A 24685-nucleotide genomic window follows, 5' to 3' on the forward strand; every position below is an offset into this window, starting at 1 on the left:
GTCGTGATGGAGAATTTTCATTCTCGTTCGATCGGATGATTTTATCTGGTTGGGCAGTTGATTCTGAATCCGCCGATCTCTTTTTTGCACGATGTTCTTGTTTTTCTTCCTCCCCTTTCATGATAGCATCCTCGTCATTCACTCTTGATATATTAGTCTGTAGAAATACGGGAGTTTCACCACCGCTTAATGCTAATAGGGTATCAGCAGCACATAGGGTTGCTTCTTCCCCCATTACACTGATTAATAGCGTTCAGGTGAGTCAGTTTATCGTTACCACTACTATACTCTTATTTACACAAATACACACACTAAGTTAATAAATCCAAATTAATTTTCACTTCGAATTCCTCACAAGAGGTATTTTATAGTCAAACACGTAATAACTACGAAATAAAAACCGGATAACACAATCACGATCCGAAAAACCTCGTAGCCGAACACAAGCTCAACGCCATTTTTTCAACACCCACAAAGAATCAAACACAGTCTACTTTCCCTCCTTCATCCAAATAAACAAAAAAAATATCCAAAGGTACAATTGGATACTATATACAGCGTAATGGTGTACTATCATATGGTACTATCCATGTGTATTCTCTGAGCAAAATATCATCCTAACACGAAGAGACAGTTTACATAAATAAATAGAAAGTGCACGGAGAGCCTAGAATAAACTGTATAAAGCATCTTTTTTGAACATTAATAGAAGGATACAACATGGCTGACATCTTTGGCACACACAATGCATGATTTCAAGCACGTCCATGATATGGCGATGTTGGATTGTTTGTTTATGTTCAATGGCGACATCTGTAATAGAAGGAAAATATTCTATTTTTGCAGAATTATTGTGCGTGTCTTGAATTAAAGGGTATTATTTCCGTATTATTTGTTTGTACCGAATTTAAGTGAAGTGAACTTTAAAGTACCTATAATTTCCTCATTGGTGAATCTCCAAATTTTATCTGTTACGTCTATACTAACTCGTCGTTTTTTTCTGAACATGGAAGGATTATCCGAAATATTGTGAAGAATGCCATTACTACAAAAATTGTAAGTAGTTCATAAGTGTAAAGTCAAGTTCTTCTTTCAGTTTTACACCTAAATATAATATTTTCTGTTTCAGCTTCAAACTATCTTTGTAAAAAGTAAATTCGAAATTGAGTCGTGTTAAATGGTTATTTTTCTCTCGATACATATATTTTCATTGCTCCAGGACTGTAATGAATATATTAATAATACGTGTATTTTACATGGTAGGCACTTTTGGAATTCCACAATGATTTTAGAAGATACATATCCCACCCATTGATAATGCTACAGCAAGAGCTGAAAAATAAAATTATGGAGCAGCATGTATTTTTTTTATTGGATAATATTGTTTTGTCCTTTGGTTTTATGTTCAGCTATCTCAGCACCAATGCACTGAATTTTTCTCAGTAAATAGATGCTTACATAACTTGGTAACAGTTTAGTATATCGGAAATACATTTCTTCATTTTTACGGAAATGAGTTTGTCGAAGGTTTACAACGTTCGTCGTAGTATTTTCTTTCATCGTGGAATAGTATATTTGATTGGGAAATCATGTATTTTTCAAGAGAAATATCTCACCGACGCACAATTGCCATTGTTTTCATTTGCCTCCCATCCCTAAACCGGATGCAGCGTACATTTCATGACGTAACCCCCTGTCATTGTTTCCAACCCCTTTTTTTCACTATGCTTGCCCAACCTGGTAACAATTGACAATATAGAGAAAGTCTCCAATTTTGTTAATTTTGGGTATACTAACTAATTTTGGCCTCCTAATCACGAATCTGTTGTAAAAAAGCGGGGATCACGTCTTGAAATTGTACATTTTTATGAAACATTGTTCGTTAGCCCCAAAAGCCATCCATGGGTAGCCCCACAAAGCATTGACGTTAGCCCCAAAAACCATCCACGGGTAGCCCCACAAACCATTCACGTTAGCCCCAAAAACCATCCACGGGTAGCCCCACAAACCATTCACACGAGGTTAGGTTAGGCCTGTTAGGTTACGTTCCATTAGCACTCATTTCACCCCAAAATTCATCGAAAAAATAGGGGTCGTACTAAAATTGAACATCATAAATCATTTTCTTGTAAAACAACGGCGTGGTTGGAAATAATGATAGGAGATTACATATTCATTCATAAAACTACGCATATGCACCTATATATACAGGGTGTTATTTTAATGGCACCCACGGACCACAGATTCGTGTAGAGGACATCAAAACAAACAACTTTTCTCAGTAACATTTTTCTCGTTGGTGCATCATTTCGCCGCTACAGCCGTTCAAAAAAGACCGTTTTGCCACCTGGATGCTGGCAACCCAACACAACATTTGATCGTATCTGTGACGTCATTTCCTGCGGCGAAACAGCGCATGGTAGGGTTGCAAGGAACACACAAATTTTGTGAAAAATGACAAACTACCAACCACATTATTAGCTGTAAACGAAGCGAGAAACGCGTCCAGTAGACCGAACATCATAGCCTACGAGCCAGATGATCAGCAGTCATCTCAGGGGAAGGGGAAGTGAACCAACGATATGAGAAATGGTAAAAACATATTCAAAATGAAGAGTCAATATCGGATTTTGTCTCGGCCTTAATGTCAAATATCAACAACAATAACTTTTATTGTACTTACAACTTATATGTGGCTGTTTACATGTCAATTATATTTGCAAATCTCGTTGCAAGGTTGATATCTACAGGTTTGTGTCCAGATGCCTTGTGGTACTTTGTGCTGATAACGGAAGTATCTGAGGTTCACGTTGTTACATGACGACTAAAACACATACAACCACAGTAACAATCTAATGATGAATCAGTAGCGAATATACTGCCCTGTTCAGAGTTGCAAACTATTACATGTGTATCCGGTCCGTAGATAAACACAGTCGTCGGAGAGTTTGTTTTACTACTATTTATATCCCTGCATTTTCAAACATTTTTGTCACTTGCCCCATAATGCCCTGAATATACATTATATTATGTGTTGCTTACCTTTGGAATTTTGAGTTCTTGCATTTCTACTTGTATTTTGTCATCTGTTCAGTGTGTCACAGACAACTAGTATCAGAAGGACGAAGTGGATAGACTGAATTGTAGATGCCAACTTGGTAACTAGATTTGCAATTATTTGACATGCAAGCTGATACAAAATTCGATATGACCACTTCCACTTGAATTCTATTTTCTTTCTATCATTTTTCGTATCATTTGTTTACTTCCTGTTAGGTTAAAGAATGTGTTTTCTCGTTTTGTTTTACGGTACATAATGTGGCTGATTGTAGCTATGTCATTTTTCACAGAATATGTGTGTTCCTGTCAACCCTGTAACGCATCGCTTCATGACGGGATAGGACGTCACAAATGCAATCAAATGTTGTGTGTGGTTGCCAGCATTCAGGCGGCAAAATGGGCTTTTTTGAACGACTGTAGCGCCGAAACGACGCTCCAACGAGAAAAATGTTATTGAAAAAAGTTGTTTGTTTTGATGTCCTCTATACATTTCTGTGGTCCGTGGGCGCCATTAAAATGACACCCTGTATAAAAAAAATCAATCGGCTTTTTTTTTTTCAAATTTCCAGACGTGACCCCTGGTTTTTTACGACAGATTCGTGATTAGGAGGCCAAAATTAGTTAGTATACCGAAAATTAACAAAATTGGAGACGTTCTCTATATTGTCAATTCGTTCCCCTAACCTAACCTAACCTTATCGGAAATAGTTCGTGGGACTATCCATCAGCTACCATGTATAATGGTTCGTGGGGCTATCTGTCAGCTACCCGTGCATAATGTACAATTTCCACCAATGACAAACATGTTAGTAGGTATTTTTCGGTAAAGATGGTTGGAAACACTGCATACCCACAACGTGAGTCAAGATGTGGCCCCCATATTGTGTGTTATGGAAGCAAGGAATGGAATCAAAGCACTCTGTATGGGAAAAATTGTGTTTGCTTTCATGTAAAAAGCATAATGGCACCTTGAACTGTGTTCCTAAATACACAATTGGTAAGTACGAACCATGTGAAACACAAAATATCCGATTTTAATGTGTTTCCAATATACAGTAGAGCGTCGATTATCCGAAGTAATTTTGGGACATTGGTGTTCAGAAAACTGGTTTGTTCGGATAATCGAACTGTACATGTTTATTTGCCAAAAAGAAGTACTGTACAGTAAATTTATTCATAAAAACAGGCATCTCTTTAAGTATGTATTACAAAGTAACGTACAAAGGCAACTTTAGTAGGAATATATAGTATGTGGTACAGTTTATTAAACAAAAATATGTACATATTACATACGCATTTTGCATGAACAATACACACAGTACACAAAATTAACGTTTAAAAAAATCCTTTATTTTGGCCTGTCTAAGCAAGCCTACACGCTTACGAGCAGCTAAGTCACGTACTTTTTTCATTACAGATATCTGAAAGTGAGCGAGTACACAGTTCGGTCAAGCGGTCGTTCGGTTGACCGACGTTCGGATAATCGACGCTCTACTGTACTAAACTGTTACCCAGTTCTGTATATCAGAAACACATTTCTTCATTTTTACAGAAGGAACTACTTACGGAAATGAGTTTCTGCAAGCTTTACAACGTTCGTCGATGTATTTTCTTTCATCGTGGAATATATTTGACCAAAAAATAATGTATTTTTCAAGAGAAATAACTCACCGACGCACAATTGCCATTGCTTTCGCTACGTGAACTGCATGCTGTGTACATTTGATGACGTAAGCCCCTGTTATGTTTCCAACCCCTTTTTTTCACTATGCTTGCTGAACCAAACGTAACTTAACCTTATCGGAAATGGTTCATGGGGCTATCTGTGAATGGTTCTTGGGGCTATCCGTGAGCTACCGTGCATAATGGTTCGTGGGGCTATCCATCAGCTACCTGTGCATAATGTAAAATTTCCACCGGTGACGAACACGATAGTAGGTATTTTTCAGTGAAGAGGATTGGAAACACTGCATAACCACAACGTGAGTCAAGATGTGGCCGCCATATTGTGTGTTAAGGAAGCAAAGAAAGGAATAAAAGAAATCACGCTGAATGTGAGAAATTGTGTTTCTTTTCATGTAAAAAGCATAATGGAACCTTGAACTATGTTCCACAATACACAAATGGTAAGTACGAACCATGCAAAACACAAAATATTCAATTTTAATGATTTCCATATATATATGGAACTGTTAACCATAACTTATCACTGCATCTACAGTGACATCTTGGGGGCACTTTAGGAATGTATTTTGGAGCACTACTGAGCAGGGGTGCCCAGCCACTTGCATGATCCCCCCAAAAGCCAATGAAGCACCCCCCTCCCCCCGTTCATATCATTATCCTCATAAAGTATTTCAGGATGTTTTTTTAATGAACAGTTCACTTGATAGTCCCTATCCTGAGTTATTCCTTTTCTTCATCTAACATGTCACTGTTACATCAAGTACTGTGTAGTGCAAACTGGATACTTGATGATCTGTTTGGCATCTAGTATGAGCAAGATTTACCATCAATGAGGGGATAAGAGACGAATTGCCACATCAAACTACATGGTATGGATATTTATTTATTTATTTGAGAAATCCTGAATACAGAGAAAATCCATTTTATATCAGGATATCAACAGCGAGAAAAATAGAACTTAACAAATGAGAAGCATGCACACATATGTGACAAGAATAATACAATAAAAATAATAAAAATTAAACAATAATAATAAAACAATAACAAGGGTATAACAAATATTAATTTCTCTTCAGCTGCTTGATGCACGCATTTCTGAAAGCCTGCTTAGATAGATGGAAGCCTGGAGGATCAACTAGTGTATTGTATCTTGTTTGTAGCCTATAGAGAAATGACCTTTGTTCTAGGGATAGCCTTGAGGCTTTTGTGTAAAAGAAGTTGTTGCATTTGCTGTTGGTACGTGGGATCCGGATGTGAAGATGTGGCAAGAGTTCGTTAGTGAAAAGTTGTCCATTCATGATTTTGAAAAGAAATGTTAGATCTGAAACTTGACGGCGAAGGGACGGATCGTGAATTTGAAGAGTGGATAGAATTTCATGTTTGGAAAAGTTTGCAAGGGCTGGGCATCTATGTTTGACTATTCTGATAAAGAAATTTACCACTTTGTTTGTTCTCTTTATATTGCTATCTCAGGCCATTGACCAAATACAGGAACCATATTCAAGAATAGGTACGACGCACGATGTAAAGTAGGTTTTGAGGGCAGATACATGTGTGATATCTGTAAATTAGCCCAAGGGTTTTCATGGCTCTCGAAGTTATGTAATCTATGTGGTGGATGAAAGTGAGTTTGCTGTCGAAAATGACTCCAAGATCTTTGTGCTGTTGTACGAACGGGATGATTTTGTTGCATAATCTATAGGATGGTGCTGTAAAATTGGATTTGAGGGTAAACCTCATAAAAACGGATTTTTCGGGATTTATTTTCAGATTCCAGTCTTGGCACCAGATTTCAATGTGTGTGAGATTGTCTTGCAAGGAACAAGTGTCTTCAACTGAAGCGATGTTTCTAAATAACTTACAGTCATCAGCATACAATAAAATTGAGCATTCTGGAGAAATATATTCATGAATATCGTCCATGAAAAGAGTGAAACACAGGGGCCCTAGAGAACTTCCTTGAGGCACACCGGAAACTACAGGGAGCCATGATGAAGAGCAACCAGATATGATAACCCTTTGCTTTCTATTGTCCAAGTAAGATGAGAGTAATTTAAGAAGAGGTCCGTGAATGTTGAATCTATTTGAAAGTTTATGGATGAGTTTTGTATGAGGGACAGAGTCAAACGCTTTGGAAAAATCTAAGTAAACGACATCCATGTCTTGCTTGGCACTCAGGCAGTTAACAGCGTTGGTGAGCAAACAAGCAAGGTTTGTGTCACATGAAGCATGAGGAAGAAAACCGTGTTGAGTGGGAGAGAGGAACGGAGTAGCATGCTCAACGATACGATTGGAAATTATTTTTTCGGCTAGTAGTGCAAGTGCAGGAAGTAAGGAAATTGGACGATAAGAAGTAACTTGAGTTTTGTTTCCGTGTTTGAGTATAGGAACTATATTTGCTTGCTTCCATGCAAGAGGAAATATACCCTCGGAAAAACATTTGTTAAAGATTATGCTGATTGGTTTGGATAGAATATGGGCTAATCGTTGTAGAAATATGCCAGGGATATCATTAGGAGCGTTAGCTTTAGAACATGAAAGAGATTTTAATAATTCATGGACTTCATTGCAATTAGTTGAGATTTGAGAGAGTGTGTATAACTAACTTAACATATTTAATGTCATAAAATGCATTATCATTTTTAATCTGCTTAAATTTAATAAGATTGTGCAAGTTCTGTTAAGAGAAAATATACTGCATATTTGGAAATGCAATAGGTAATTATAATTATATGAATTTAAGTGGACACATGTAGTGACTTTTTACTATTTTTTCTTGTGCTAATTTATTAAAATATGTATATGAACAAAATGTACATTGTTTTCCTAGTAAGAACTAAAAACTTAATATTTTGTAGAAATAAACCAATTAATCGTATATATTGAACCACAGTTTACACGGTACATTTTTTGATGACAAGAAATCTTAAGTTCTCAGAGTATCACGTAAATGGAAAGCCATATTACTCTTTTTGCTTTGCTTTTTCATAACTCACTGGAAAAGAATGTCAGAAGTAGAACATTTGTGCTGTTTTCAAATTAATGTTTATTTACAAGACAGCATTGATACTAAAACAAACTTTAGTATGAAGATCTTAGAAGAAGCTTTTGTCTCTGAATACTGGACCTTGCGAATTTATCAATTAGGTATTGCATTATTTAGAATTTGTGCAAGAATGTCACTCTCAAACAAGCAAAGTTGACAATCACGAACCCCCAAACTGGAACGCAACCTACTTCTAATAACCTTTAATGTTTATTTCAATACAATACAATGTTAACATTGACTGTTAAGTGTAATAAGTTAAATTATATAAATATGCATTTAAACAAGTGTTTTGTAAATGGAGAATAAGATGATTTATAAAACCCACAATTTGAGTATTCAACAAAAATTGTTACACAATCTGGGCAAACCAAGTAACATGCTGCAGCAGTGTGACCGATTCAATTATTGTTTCACGAGACATTACAGAACCTTAGAAATTCCTAAGCTAGTGGCGAGAATTTAATATGGTTCCTCCTTCAAAGAACTCGCCCCCTCTGCTTGAGGTAAATATAATTATTCTAGTAATCCATAGCAATATTACAGGGATTTTATCTTCAGTGCAACTGTCACTTGTTAAAATAAAATTCTCCTGCAACAAGATGTTAAAAATGCAAAGGAATCTGATATTATTTATTTTTCTGTTTATTGGGTAACTTGCAAGATATTACTGTATGAAGTACACTTAGTATAATTATTACAGCATACAAGGAATCAATACTACAATAATACTGCTAATAGAAGTACATCATCCAAATGATGCACCTGCTTCAAATTAAGCAGAATACTAGCACTATAAGCTTTATATTTTAAGAAGTGATGTTATGAATCAACATCGACAATGTAGTTCATGGCTTCTAATGCAGGTGTAGTATAAAATTTTAGTAAAATGCGAAACATGCGTTTTCGTAACACAATGTTGCAAGCGAAACGAGCAAGGAAATTTTTACAACCATTTCTTTGCAGTCTTACAAGAATATTAATTTAATGTGATTTCAATACTTTCGTATGACCCTGCAATATTTACTCTTTTCCAGCTTCTCTTTTCACACGTATGGCGCCAAAATCGTGTGGATACCATAGCGCTAAATATAATATTCGAACTCTCCTCCGCTACAGAAATCCATTGACAATTTAAGATTTAACACTTTATCAAGAGCTTCATATATCCCCCCTTAAATTTAATACTCAATCCTCCCTCCAAAATTTCCGTGCCAATTTTAGACTTTTGTTTATGTTGAAGAGTGGATGTTGCCTCCTCCAAAACAAGTAATTTTCAGTCGTCAGAATTTTTGCAACAGTCTAGACAATAGATATACAAGAATTGGATACCCCCTCAATCTCAAGCTAGCCAGAAATGTCACTCTGAAACTTTAAGGGGAAAATATATAAATATACAAGGTACATTCAATATATAACCGGAAAAGTTGAATAAAAAATCGAAAATATGACCATATTTGGTGTTTCTTCGTTATTTTGTGGTGTCATCCTAGAACTATTAACAGATGGGCCTGCACGCCTGCCTCGCGAACAGGGTGCTGGGAATCAGTGAAGAAGATGGCGGCACCCTTGCAGGTTTGCACCAACTTGGAGCAGTGAAGTGTCATTAGATTTCTGTTAGCTGAAGGGTTGAAACCAATCGAAATTCACCGTCGGATGGCAGTGCAATATGGTGAAAGCTGTTTGAGTCGAACACAAGTGTACGAGTGGGCAGAGAAGTTCAAACAGGGTGTAACAAGTTTTCTAGATTCGCCACGTCCAGGATTCTGTGTCTCTGCAGTCACGGAGAACAACATTGCGAGAGTTGACGAGTTGATACAGGAAAACAGGCGTATTACGGTGAGTGAGATTGCATCAAAGATGAACATTAGTGTCGGATCAGCCCACCATATTGTTCATGACGTACTGATATTCAAGAAAGTGTGTGCGAGGTGGGTTCCAAAACATTTGACACCGGAAATGAAGTGAAAGACAGGCGAATGGATGTGTGCGGGGATCTTTTGCGACCCCCCATATTCCCCGGATCTGGCACCTTCAGATTATCACATTTTTGGCCCACTTAAAGACGCTCTTAGTGGTTCAAGGTTCGAGGATGATGAGGAAGTCCAGGCAGCAGTGCATGACTGGTTACGCACATGCCAAAAAGAATTCTTTGCAAGTGGAATTGGGAGGCTTGTGGAGCGCTGGCGCAGGTGAATTCAACTGAGAGGGACTACGTTGAATAATTATCATGTGTTGTATTCCATTCGAATAATAGATTCTGTAAAAAAAATATTTCCGGTTATTTATTGAATGTACCTTGTATGACGTATGCAGAACAGTAAGTTGACATTTTTTATAATTTTTCTTGATACAGAGTTTGATATGAAAATGATCCTGACAATGAAACTAACGTTTGAAAAACGGAAATTTCCTTCACTGACGTTATCGATTTTTTCCTCAGCTCTGATTTTATCTGATTTTAGAGATTCTAAGCGCAATTAAGGCATCATAGCTAATAATGCACTGTTATTTAAGGAGTTCCGACATTTCCGACACCGTCATTTGCGACACTAAGGCAAAAACTAGTTTTTTTCCGTCATAAGCGACACTGCTTGGATTTCCCCCTACGATTTCTAATTTGTTTACCAGAATTAGGGACATTTGCATACGTGCAGCAGCAATAGCGTCTCTGAAGAAAGTATTTCCCGAGGCTCAGATCAGTGGTTGCAATTATCACTTTAACCAATGTTTGTGGCGAAAGGTGCAGGAGTTGGGACTGACAAACGATTACAAAACAGATCCAGACGTGCGGCTGTGTATAAGAATGTGGTCAGCTCTGGCTTACCTCCCTGTGGCTGACGTCGATGACGGATGGTTGTGTGTGATGGAAGATGCGCCAAACCATGACATATTGAGAAAATTTTGGGATTATTTCGTTGAACAGTGGATGAACAACTCTGTTTTCGACATTTCTATGCGGAACTGCTCCCAACAGTTAATGTATTGACGGAAAAGTCAAGTCCTAACGTGTACCAATTAGTGAAGACTTTGAGATTAGAAGCTGTGTACAACGACTACTTATGTGAGAGGAGTGCCTTGAATCTTAAAGGGAAACGTAGACGACGTCAGTACATTACATTAGATGAGAGAATACAAAGAGCGTTTGCCGACTATGAAATGCATAGAGATCTTAAGCGCTTTTTGAGGAGAATGGCGTACGTTCAGAAATTAGAATGAAAATAGTAAGATGTTGGTTCAACTACAAGAGAAACGACGCATTCTACATTTCTACATTGACAAGGGATTGCAGTCTGCTGGGATCTAAACAATCCGTCATTGACAAAGAATAAATACATCCAGCTTTTAAACACCCAGCTTCCATGATGCCAGTGTGAAGGAAAACTAATAAAGGTTTTAAGAAACACACAAGCTTCCATGATGTTGCCAGTCCTAAGCCTGGATAAAGTGTGAAGGGAAACTATTTACACTTTGTGTCGCAGATGACGGTGTCGCAACTGTCATGGAATATATTTTCCATACAGTGTCGCATATGACGGCAGAAATTACGTTTGTTCTATTAGTGTTTCCCCGCGAAACTTTGTGAATATAGTTTTAACAACTTGTCGTCATTTGTAATAGTCGAGTAGAGGAAGAGACAAGGCCATCATCTACACGATAAATTGGTTAATACATTGGTTGTAAATCATACATGACTTTGTCTACCTGTTTACATTACTTGTGGCGCAAGTTTATTTGTGTGCTTATCATTCAGTTTCCTTTTTTTAATAAAAAATCTCCATCCCACAAAGTTTGTAAGAAAAGGTTATCTAGGGCAGTGGTATTCAAGCTGGAGTACTCGTACCCCTGGGGGTACGCGAAGACTTTAGGGGATACGTACAATTTATAATAATTATAAATAATGAAAACTGTTTCTGACAGAGATAACTTGAAAATGTAATAAAGGGAAGCAAAGAAAACAGACATTTCTTTGTCAACATTTTCCTCAACGTAAAAATAAAAAGGGATCGACTGAGGATTTCATGTTACTCTCCCCACCGACCACCAGACTAAAGGATTCTAACTCTGATTTGAACCCTCAAATAATTTGGAAACATTGCATTGTACACAGAGAAAATTTATTTGCGATAAAAATAACTCCTGATTTACATGAAACGCTGAACATTGCTGTAAAAGTAGTCAACTTAATCAAGTCGCGTGCACTTAACTCCCGTATTTTCATAAAAATGTGCGAGTAGATGGGATCCGCACACACTCAACTGTTTATGCACACCGAAGTGCGGTGGTTATCGCGAAAAAAAATGAGGTAAAATGTTTCTTTTCCGATCTGGTGACGTATTTTGAGAATGAACAGTGGCTTTGCCAACTAGCTTACTTGACGGATATATTCAACAAATTTAACGATCTCAATCTTCAACTCCAAGGCTTCGACAAAAATATTTTTCAAGCCCGTGAGAAAGTGAAGGGATTTTATAAGAAAGTATTACTTTGGATTGATTGCGTTAATCAAGGAAATATTGCAGTTTTTCCAACTGTGTGAGGTCTGGATTTCGAGCTGGCCATTCTGTGGGTCTTCGGCGACCTTTCCAGCGTCCTGTGAAGCGCTCATGAAGCCATTGTCTAACAGTCAAGGCGTAATGGAGGGGGCTCCATCTTGCATAAATAACAGTTTATGTGCCTCATCACATTCAGAAATTGTAGGCCATACAAAATTATGTAACATTTCCAGGTATCTTTCAGCCTTCATGGTGTCTCTCAACAGATAGGGTCCAATAATGCGAGAAGAAGTTAATCCACACCACACTGTCACTTTCGGCTTGCCCTGCATTTTCTCAACTGTCTCTTTGGGATCAATTTCCGACCAATAATGGCTATTATGACGATTAACGAACCCCCCACACGAAACACATCTTCACAGAATGTTTTAAAACAGGTGTGGATGATCTTCATGCTAGCATCGTTTCACAAAATTCAACACGCCTATCGCAATCATCTGGATAAAACTTTTGAACATAATGAGGCTTCCATGGTCTGTAATGTAACTCTTTGTGGAGAATTGCACGCACAGAATAGCGTGTAAGGCCATTTTCTCTTGCAGCGTGCCTTGTTGATTTTGAAGGGCTTCGCTCGAACATCTCCCTCACTTTGCCTCCGATACTGAAGTCGAGGGCCTACGTGATCTCTTAATGTTAACGACACTTCCGGTAGTCATTAATTTTCTGTGGCAATTTTTAATTGTTTTTGCATCCAGAACAGCTTGCCTTTCATGTTGACCCCTCCACCACCGTTGCACCTGAATTACAGATTGCCACACCTCAAATCTTGAAGCAATTTTTGCTCTCTCTTCAATGCTCAATCGTACTGCCATCTCTATTTTCAAGGGCACTTCAGAGGTACTTCAAAGGCTTCAGAGGATCTGGAAAAAATATGCAACAAATGGCATTCTTTAGTTTATAAAACTAGATAACTTTCATTGCAATATGTACATAACTTCAATAGAAATACAAAATTAAAAATAGGGAGTTACTTTCCGCCCACCTTGTGTAATAATAAAAATAAATATTTCACTTCAGGCCCGTAGCCAGAATTTATCTCCAGGGGGTCCACATGTTTTCAGCGGTACCTTTGTAAAGCAAGTCCATTTCAAACGTTTAACAGTACTATATGTGTGTGTTTGGTGGTGGGGGGGGGGTTATTAAGTTAATGGAGGACACAGAAAATGTGGAAATATCATTCAAATGAATACGTTTTTTTTCTCCAATATCTTGCACACATCCCTTGTTCCCACTCGTAGCTGAAACCGATAGAATATTCTAATTACCTCCCGCTACTTTGACTTCGGGTCGTAAATCAGATGAAAGACAGTGATATTTCTTATTTTTATTATGTGAATTTAACCTTGATCAAGTCTTGAGCAAAATAATATCTGCTGTCTACATTTTCGCTGCAAACACATTTTATAAAGCAGTTTTACCAAATTTCAGAAGGGGCTGAGCCCCCCTGGCCTCTGCCTGGCTACCTCCCTGTTTCACTTTTTAAGGAGGCACGTTCTATGTTTTCTGCGTCTCTGACTTTACAGCTCTGTCCATTTCCAAAAGGAGGCTTTATAAACAGACCTTTCAAGGCAGGCGGTGAGCAGGTCAACGGGCCGTGGGTCGGCATGTTCCCCCGTAGATGAATAGAAATAAAGATCTGGAGATATTTTTTTTTCATTTCCGGACAAACCCTCCCAGAGAAGCGGCGTTTGCAGATTTTGCCAGATTCTACAACTATGCCTAAGTCCCAACAAGTTTCAAGTCAATGAAATCATTCTCTTCCTTCCTTGTCATTCTTGTTTGAGAAAATAGTGCGTGCGGGTGTTTAGAATCGCGAATGTGGAAAATGAAATGTCTTGGGAACGAGACAAATTTCGTAAATTTTAATCAGGATTCCAAAAGGCTATAAAAGAGAAAAGAAGGGGGAAGCGTTTTTAAAAAGTCAGAAGGGTGACTTCGAAATAAATATTACTACCTGTAAATACCGTTTGCTCCAAATTCCGCCGCTATGGATAAACGGAAATAATGGCAAAATCCTGGGGTTTAGTGTTAGCGTTGTTGTTGGTGATTAGTCGCAGCCGTGAGTGCCAGTGGCATTGGTGATCTTAAATTTAACTCTTCTGTGAGCCAGATGGCAATGTAGAAACAAATTGCGATGAAGAGTGTATTTCATCTTCTGCACCAGATGGTAGATTAATTCTGCTTGTGCGGGGTGTACCTTCCACGCAGTACACCCTGGACTGCATTTTGCAGACGAATGAGGCTCTGGCGACTGGCACTATGGCCAGTATAATTTTGTATGTGTTGTCCTGTTTTTTGTCCTTGTGTGTGCTGAGTGCCCGTTTACAGCCTCAGCTTTTAACAGAAGTCAGAATATTTTAAGATTTTTAGTTATGCAACGTTAGAGTAATGGTAAGGGGCTGGCCCCCGTATAATGTGACGTGTGCTGACGCACCCAAAATTTTAAATTCAAATTCAAAAGTTATGCTTCTGTTTCTAGACTCAGGTGAGTGACCGTCGGTTTTAAATAATAAATTTGCACATGGCTGCAAACACAAAGGATATTTATTCTAGGGCTTATAGGGCTTATAGCGCAGAAACGAGGTCTCAATCAGCAAAAGTCATTAAGAAAAGCTGTTTACCTTGATGACACCTTCCTTTACAGGGTGTCAAATTTTAATTTCGTTGGTGGTAAAAGGGGATACGACGAACACGCGCGTGGGTATAGCAATAGATAATAATTACATAATACTAATAACCATGTTTGCTTTCCTACCAAAAAGGGTGATATCGATATTTTCCATTTTCATTATACAGGGTCCTCGCGGTTATAGTTCGCACAGGACCTCGCGTTTCCTAACGACGGCCCTGCTTTTGGATATTCCTGGTACACGCTATTTCTCTCTTTTATCAATGTCTGAGTTAGTAAGTTGTCTATAGTGTATCCTTTGTTGTTTGGCCGTTTATTCCTAGCAACGCCGGCTGGTGGTGATTCCTAGGGGAAGAGGGCAGGGAACAAAAGTGGATTCCAGCTTTTCCGGAAAATTTTCCCTACTTGGCTTCGCTTTTCTCGGAATTCTTGAGCGTCTGTTTTGCTCCTGTGGGTCTTCCGCATGGGGGTTGGTATTCACAAATGGTAATTTAAAGAAAATTTCTCCCGTCTTATTTTTAGTTTCTAGAAGGTCGTTATACAATATAACAGTACCGCAAATCGTTCTCCATCCACTGCAGTAACGTAATCATCGGAAACAAGTAGTACATTCCGATGGCAGTTGTTGTGCAGAAATGTTGCACACATTACTTTTATTTAAGGTACTATAATGCAGTTACGGCACTTATATATCTACTGTTTAGCCGAATCAGAATGAACGAATGAAATTAGTTCTCACGTCGTGATTTTGTTTATACTGACTTCGTTCTTTCATTGGATGGAAACCGTTATTGACAAAGCATCTTTCTTTCTCGGTTTTGTCTACAGTTCCGAATCATGGCGTGTCGAATCTGTGATGATAAGTTTGTGAACAGAGTAAAAATGATCGAAGAAATACAGCTTGTAAATGACAAATACACAGGTTGAAATGAGAACTTCCTTGGAATGTGTCAGATGCTCAAAAAAATTTGTTGTTACATTGAATCATAGGCGCACCGAAGGGAGGCTATGCTGGTCATAATCCTTCCCCAGTTTGGACTTGAAAACAATATTATATATTGCCCATTTTCTTGAAGATAGAAAAATATAGGCATTATAATATTTCGCTTCTTTATTTCTCCTGATAATGACATTCAAAGGTTTTTTCAGCTGCTGAACGCTCTCACTGTCATTATCAGAAATCCTTTATGTCTGAAAAAGTCGAATACTTAAGTTATTTTGTTGTAATCACCTTCGAGTATACTGATTGATTGATTTGCTTTTTGTGCCACTTTTGGATAATTTACGAAGATGGTGATGAGTGATGGATGATATGATGAAATTGATGAATGGACACTCACAGACATGCATGCCCATGTCGGGATTCGACCTGGGTCTCGTTTTCGACTCGATTTATGAATGGTGGTTGCGGTCTTCTCTCGACACCATTTTTGAAGTACAAGATAGTAACTGAAGTCGAAATCATTAAATTGATCTAAATAGTTGCAGTTAATGCAACTATCGCTTGCCTTTTGAATAGGAAATGATTGTAGAAAGGTTCAAAGGATACGAATTACGTACAAATTTCAACTGTGATACAGTAAGTGGTGGATATAATTAGCCAACCTGCTGATTGGTCATATTTTAAAACATGAATCGATGAATTTTGGAGGATATGATTTACAAGTAGAGTTACGTTAGTTAGGGAAGCTTATATTTGTGTTATTAGTTAGTGAAATCAAACGGACCAAGTACTCTGTGTAAGATTATTTATCTTATTCATGTGCAAAATAATAATGTATTATAAAAGAGCTTTTCTAGCTATATTGCCAAAGCAACTGCATACAAGTGTTTGTCAATTGTTTTTGAAATTGGAAGGACGGTTTAGTAGGAAGGAAACACATTTGTTTGTAGACGCGTTACCAGTGCAAGTTGGTTTAGTCATGGATACGCATTGCCGTACGTGCGCTAGATAAGTAATGCTTGCGCAATAAATATTAGTGAAACTGTGTAAATATTTTTTTTTACTGATTGCCAAACACATTTTACGTGTCCTTATCTGGAATTGTTTTTCGTTTGAGAACTGATATTTTCCAGAGGTACCGTCAATTTTGTTTCTAGCTTCGTAGTTCAGTCAAAGTATCATAACGTCAGGTGAAATATTTTTATGAATGTCTAATATACCTATACATTCCTTCCAGCTCCTGGCTTTCAGTTACCTATACCTACCCTGTATTTTTTTCTGATACGATTTCCATTTTTCCAACTCCTTTAGTCGACATACAGGCCCAGATCATAATGGATCCTCCACCATGTTTTACCGTATGCGTTGTATTGGCAACATTGTCCTGCGTATTTGCCTTCCTTCACGCTCTGGTCACACCATCTGATCCGTGCAGGTTTATTTTGGTTTAATCGGACAAGATCACGCTGTCCAAAACTTCTGATCCTTATGTAAATGCTCTTTAGCAAATTCGACTCTGTCGATACGTTTGCCCTGTACGAACAACATTGTGAATAACTGTATATCGTGGAGACGATATATCGCCGATATCACGATACGGAGGAAAATATCGTACCGTATCGCCTGTAACGATATTTTCTTGACGATATATCGCGATATCAAATTTCCAATATCGTCCATCCCTAGTTCCAACCCTTTTTTAAACTAGAGGTCCAGTACTCATTAGCGTATGATAGTGGACCAAAGTTTTATAGACATCCCTTTGCCCACTTCAACGTTATGGCCAATTCCTTAGCATTTCCCGTAGCGTAGCCTGTCAAGGAATATTATTTGGCGCAACAGTTTCTATGGTCGGTCAGTAGTTGTCCTACTCGAAAGAAGAAGAAGGCCAATTCAATGTGTCCTTCGAGAAATGTGGCACTCAGAAGAGATAGTATTTTTCATTCCGAAGTGCGTTTTTTACGTTAGCCGGCCTAAACGAAGCAGCAATCTAAAGGTCACAGAAATTTCAATGTTTTTGCATCGTCTCCTCCTCAGCTTCCTGATTAAACTTGCACTCTTCTTTGCATGTATCCTCAACGGCAAAGAAACAGTAGGCGAATTGTCAATCACCATTTTCATTCAGTCTCTTTTCCACAATCTGATGATCATAAAATGAAATAGAAACGTCAATAAGCAGAGGACAACATCTGCTTCGTATGAACAGAATTCCATTTCTTAACACAAATTACTGATGGACAATTTGCCTAGTATGATCTTTGCCGTTGGCCGTTGTCGTACACGCTTAACCAATGTGTTCCATGCTAACATTTAATTCAGGGTCCTCTGGCCACATTCGATTCGTCAAAGTTCTTTATGTTGCCCGTCATCATACTAATAAAGCCTATAGTTTTGAGGCACTACCTTTAGTGTTAGTAGAATGTAATTGTGTCGCAAAAGATGCTGAAGTAGTAAGTTGGCGGCCGTGAATACAAAAAAATTTGAACATCCCTGATTTAGTTTACTTTAAAATCGAAAATCGTGTTTTACATTTAATTAGAATTTCTGTCGTATAATTTACACATTAGGTACTATCCAGTTATAGCTTCATGACCATCAGGGTTACACTGCGGCTTCCTCAAAAACCAAAGAGAACAATGACATGCTGAGAGGGGAAGGGTTGGTGGTTCTTTCAAGTAGTATGCCTACTAATAATAATGAAGTCATGTGTACCATGTTTCATGCAGGAACTCCATTTAACATGTCTTAAATGAGTCATCAATGATGCATCCCTTGTGCAATGCTAATGACGTCAAAATCAGGATTAGCTGTACGCCTACAAATCTTCAGCATATGTAAATGACATCTGTGTTACTTTTGCAACTGGAGATAGCTCTAGCCAAAATTGGGCGTCGTCCCCTATGCAATTGTTAAATATCTCTTCCGGGTGTTAAGTGAACTTTTCCAAGTTTTGTTACGCTGTGCAGTGAGTCCCGATAATTGAAACGCCTTTGCTGATTTTGTTTAATGTCAATAGAAGACTAGCATTCTAAATTACCTAAATGCTACGAAAATTTCATATTTAATTTCATGGCTTGCTGGAAACTATGATTGGCCGTTGCTCCCCCGATTCTGTGTGTCGACTGAACTGACTAATGAAAATGTAGTTTTTGTTTTATTTTCCCTTTAAAATATGTGTTATTTTATCATCAATTCGTTGTTATTTCTAGGGGTTTAGTGCACAATACCTATTTTATTTTCGTAATTTAAACGTTGCATTTCTGGGCGTACAGATTTTTATATTGAATAAATATATTATTAATTTCTGGGAAAAAGTCGAGCAAACCTTGATGGCACCAGACTAAAATGAATGAAGAGGCAGAGAGAGAGATGGGAATGTTTTGTGTGTGTGGGGGGGGGAGAAGTCGCATTCGCCACAAAATACATTTGTCTATTTATAGAGTTACCAGGTTGCAAACTTTTAAAAAGAGGACATTTTTAAATTGCAAGAAAGTTGCAAATTTTCAACGAAGATGAAGCTCTTCGTACACAAGTTTTGTGTTTACTAGTGTAAAATAATTTTACACTGTTTCAGTATAACTAAAAATAGGCCTCATTGTAGACAAAATATCTGAATATTGTAATATTTATTTATTATGCTGGTAGTACAGTGTGTTTCAAAAGTCCCGCAACCCAAACTTTGGAAATTTAAATCATGAAAACCGTAAGCGATATTTAGTACACAAGGTTTACTGCACTATAAAGCCTCATTCATTGAGTACTTTTTAGTGCTTAACATTATCAGTTTACAGAATACAGAAAATTATATATAAATTAAAAACTCGGAAGGCAGCGTTAAAATTTTTCCAGAATGCCACTTTTCGGTGAAGAAAATATACAAGAAATTATCGAAGGGTCATAATTAGACTTGTCATTTGCGACCAATATTGGTCATCTCCATCATTGGATGGCGATTGTGGGAAAGTGCCATTTTAGTGGCATATCACCTTATCTGGCAACACTAGCGGGTCGAAATTTTGTCAGCAGACGCAAGCAACATGTGCCTAAATATTGGCCATACATTTAAGTAAAACATCATTACTCATAATTTTGCACCCCCGTTTTTTTTTTTTTTTTTTTTTTTACCCGTCTGGACCATTTTTAGGATCCGAAGAAAATGACATGTCCGGGTAAAGGAGGGAGGACGTTTGGTAACTCATTTATATAGGTTTTCTTGTTTGTTTGGGGGGGGGGGGGGCGGACGGTAGACCAGAACCTAAGTCCGCCCCATCGCTCCCACCTGACGCCGTCACATTCAACGTTTCTGGCACTTTAGGAAACTTGCCAAGAAAATGGTCTCCCCAGATTTCGTGTCAGTGTGTGCAATTCTGCCTGACAAAACGGCCAATTTCACGGTAATTCGCCTTTACGAAAGACCGAAAACCTGCCTTCTTGACTTTCGAAAGGAGTTTTCCCAATTCCCACGCCAGTACCGTAAATAGCGTTATAGAAATAAACGTTTCAAGTGCAGCAGGTATGCAGATTGTCTCTGGATAAGGTATTGCAGGTACAACCGAAATCAATTCACAGAAAAGCATGCCGCGACACGTTGCTTCCTCGATGACCTGGGAGGTTCTGTTATTTCCGTTCCGTCAAGCCCGCGTGTGTTGTGTTGTGTGTCAGCCAGCCAGTGCAAGATCCAACTTGTTCGCGGACTCCGATCTGCTGCGATAGGCGTGACTCGTGCAAACGCCACCTACCCGACCCGAGCCTGCCTCTTCACTCTGTTTGAATAAAGCAGTCTCGACTGGCCTTGCCTTTTCTCCAAATTTTCGGGATCAGTGTCCTGACGTGTTTGCCGATGCCGAAACGTGTTCACCCGATCGATCTCGACTGGGAGCACACATGGGAATGGTATAAGTAAGTACAGCTTATTTTGTATTTTATTTAATGTACGACGCATTTGTACACCGCGTACAAGTTCCGATCATGATTATTCTCGGTGCGGACCAGTGGCGTGTCCAGGAATTTCGAAAAGGAGGTGTGGTAACGTACTCTTATTATTATTATTTTTTTAGCCAGTTCTAATTTTGCCATCTTTACTTGCCTGCCTTTGACGTTCTTAAAAATAAAAAAATAAAAAATACTTGCGTGACCGACCGTGGGCACGCAACTGGCGCGGAGTGTTATTTTGCGCTCTTATCCAGACGGGCTCGAACCCAGTGGCTCAACCACAGGGGTGGGCAGGGGAGGCATTCCCCCCCTTAACCTTGGATCGAAATGAGAATTATAAGTGTACCTGCAGGGGCCCACAACTTCAAATTTTATGCAAATAGGAACACTATTCGTAAAATTTTCTTGCTCGCCTCGCTCACAACCTTTCTTCGTTTTATGAAGTTCAGAAGGGTAATTAGGGGAGCGGTGGGAGTCGTACCTAGCCACCAAATGATCTAAATGAAAATAAATTGTAAAATTGATTGATTGATTTATGGTTTTAAGTCCGCTTTACACACGGAAAGTCTAATCGGGAGTGGACCTACAGTTTAAAGTGTGACCCCAACCACTGTGCCATGTGCCTGGAAAAAAAATGTTCCAAAAATTTTCTCTACTCGCTTCTCTGGCAATGTATCATTCTTCTTTGTAATGAATTGTGAATTCCCAGACAGGGAGCGTGTACATTTGAGAGACAATTTATGTAATTTTTGCTGTTGGTTTATTGTGAGATGAATTGGTTTTGTAATGTATTTAAATAATATATGTTGTAATATGTATTAAGGAAACTTTGAATACGCACACAATTTAGTGTCCACGTCGCTCCATGTTGCGTATGTGTGAAACATATATCGTGCATAAAAGTTATACATGTTAATGTAAAAAAGAATTATATTTGGAATGCATTTATCAAGCATTTTTTGTCTTTCAAAAATAGTTTGTGTGCTTGTTTTCCAGTTTTAATGTGAAATTGAATGTGTTGAAAAAAATATTCAAGTTGTTGGTGTTTCTTTGAACACACATGCTTTAGCACCAACTTCTACCTCCTTTTTGCATAATTTAAGAGGTTAATAACCAGTGGCGTGCCGAAGGGGGGTTTGTGGGGTTAAAACCCCTCCCTTTGGCCCAGTATTCCTAAAAAAAAAGAACGTCAAAGGTAGGAAAATAAGACAAAATTAAGGCTGATTATCAAGAAAACGTATACGTAACTCCTCCCTTTCAAAAATCTTTGGCACGCCACTGGTAGTAACGTCTTTACTACTACTACTACTACTACTACTACTACTACTACTAATAATAATAATAATAATAATAATAATAATAATGTTCTCGGTTCGAATCCCGGTTTGGGCATTGATATTTCCGAGTGTCCATGCAATTTTATCATATCACTCATCCCCATCTTCGCAATTAGCCAAAAGTGGCACAAAAGCGATGTAAAATAAAGCAAATTTATAATAATAATATTATTATAATAATAACATTATTAATATTTGCATTTTTTATTAACATTATTATTATTATTGGTACGTTATTCCCCCCCCACAAAAAAAATCGTGGTAGCTCCTCTGCTCGGAGCCGATTCATATTTATAGTTTGGCTACTTTATGTTGCATTACGACATTTGTACATTAATCGAAACCATGAGGATGGAAGGCGTATTGATCAAATAGACGATTGTTCCCAGTGGCCGCGCACTTCAGTGGCGTTTCTGTGTTTGAGTCTCTAGTGGGCATGGGCGTTTTTTAGAGCTGAGCCGATATCACCATTTGCCGATACCGATACCCACCGATGTCGATACCCATACTTGTATAATTCTAGTACAAAATTACAAATTCTAGTTTACCGAGTCATAGTAGCTCGTCACATCACTAGGCACTAATTTTGAAATATATAATTTGAGGATCCAGTCCGAGCCAAGTATCTGAGAAATATAATAATAAAATCGTTTCTATTTAATACGTTAATATAATTATTTGTAATAATATGAAAATTAATTAATTAGTACTTAATTTCTCTGATGCGTATGAAGTATTGTTGTATGTAACCACAGACTAAGAAACGGAGGAAAGACAACGTTAATACTATTTTGTTCTTTCTATCTTGACTTTAAAATATTGTTATTACATAAGTAGTAAAGAGACGCTATAAAATCAGAGATAAAACAGCAAATATTCATCATCTAGCGTACGTGTAGTTAGGACCGCTAAAATTTGTGTAAAAACAATTGAACTGGTAAGGGAATTAATGTGAAGGAAGTAAAAAAATTGAATAGTTATTGAATAACAAAAAGGATGGGTACGTCCACTTGATGAAAAGTAAAGTTCCTGATAAATATTTTATGTACATTATTGTAACTAGTGGTGTACATTAATCTTTAGAGGGGCCACTCCGATGGTGTCGGCGTCGCTTTGTATAATCAATAGATCGCGGGTTCGATATTCAGTAGAGGCACATAGTTGTTCGGGTCCCACTTTAAAATGTAGGTCCAGTCCCGATTAGCTTATCTTTCTTAGTGCTGTCATTCAAAGCCGTATGTTCTCAATCTAATCTCGGCGGAAATTATTGATTGATTGATTTTCTGTATTTTACCTCGCTGTTTGTGCCACTTTTGGCTAATTTGTAAAGTGAAGATGGGGATGAGTGATGATGTGATGAAATTGATGAATGGACACTCCCAAATATCCATGCCCAGGCCGGGATTCGATCCCTGGCGTCGTAGCGCGATGTGCTAACCACTCCGCCACGGGGGCCGGCTTTCGGTAGAAATAAATAGCCATCATTGGCCGATACCGGCAGTCACACGAAAGACAGAAGTGAAGAGGATAAATTGCTGAGCCCCCTTTCCGCTTGAATTAGATAATACAAGCTAATTTCACAGTGACCTTCATCCCCCTTTTCCAAGAGCTCCGCAGACTCGGCATTAGTGCGGCGGGGACCTAAAAACATCCACCTATCTTACCACCATGAGCTTCAAGCAAGAATTGGCAATGAGTGGTTTATTTCCCACAGCGTTAACTAAGCAGTTACATTGCCTTCATGGTCACGTTCTTTGATCTTGCCATATGCTTCCCAGGAGGGTGGGGTTTTATCCAGTGTTTCTAGGAAAATGTATGGAACTTCCTGTGCTGGTCTGTCACTCTTGTCACAAGGAAGGGTAAGAGAACTTTTAAAGAGGACAAATGTTGAGACGAGCTGTTGCCTTTGCTTGCTTTTCTAGCCACTGAAAATCTTTGGTATCGGATGGTATGGGTAAAAGAAAATCAACCGATATTCACCTTCATTCATAGAAACTTGTATTTTACTTTAACTATTATTTTCCAAATCATAAAATTAAAAGTTACTTGAAAATACTTGAGCGTTGTTGATAAGTTCAGATTTGAGTCCACTTGTTGATGAACCGTTCCCGTCTTCTCGCCGTTCGGCACGCCCCTGTTTAAGACAGTCAACATGGTTTTAATGACTTGGTTAAAACGGTCGTTCGTTATTTTGCTGGGCATTTCAGTTAATTTCTGTCCCTTTACAGTTTGTAAATCATAGAAAACAATATATTTTGTAATAGAATATCGATACAGTTTGACCATTCGAATTTCACCCTCGCGCTAATCTGCGGGCACCCTTGTTTGTGAGTGTACACTCATGTTCAAATAAAATGGCACATTTTTTAAGTTTGGACATTTGAAGCGTGTACCACTTTATCTGAGCAGGAGTGTACCTTTATCAATTTCACCAAATCGCCACTGGTGCTTATTATCGTAATTAGCCAATTAGCCAAAGCAGAGAAGCGAAGCTAA

The 24685-nt window shown here is 38.2% G+C and overlaps 1 protein-coding gene across 2 annotated transcripts in view; it reads left to right on the forward strand.

Annotated features, from left to right (window-relative positions):
* The first annotated feature begins 788 nt into the window (after positions 1–788).
* The window catches only part of Pli (E3 ubiquitin-protein ligase pellino), a 147658-nt gene continuing 123761 nt past the window's right edge, over positions 789–24685 (forward strand). The window contains exon 1 of one of the 2 annotated variants that reach the window (XM_083118569.1): positions 789–1056. In XM_083118569.1, the coding sequence (XP_082974695.1) occupies positions 1037–1056 (20 nt within the window). In that variant the 5' untranslated portion in view covers positions 789–1036. Of the gene's footprint in view, positions 1057–20600; positions 20820–24685 lie in introns of those variants that run through there. The other variant, XM_083118568.1, reaches the window with a different exon arrangement.

The sequence above is a fragment of the Lepisma saccharinum genome, chromosome 3 (genome assembly GCF_977018435.1).
Source record: "Lepisma saccharinum chromosome 3, izLepSacc3.1, whole genome shotgun sequence".
In the NCBI taxonomy this organism is placed as follows: Eukaryota; Metazoa; Arthropoda; class Insecta; order Zygentoma; family Lepismatidae; genus Lepisma; species Lepisma saccharinum.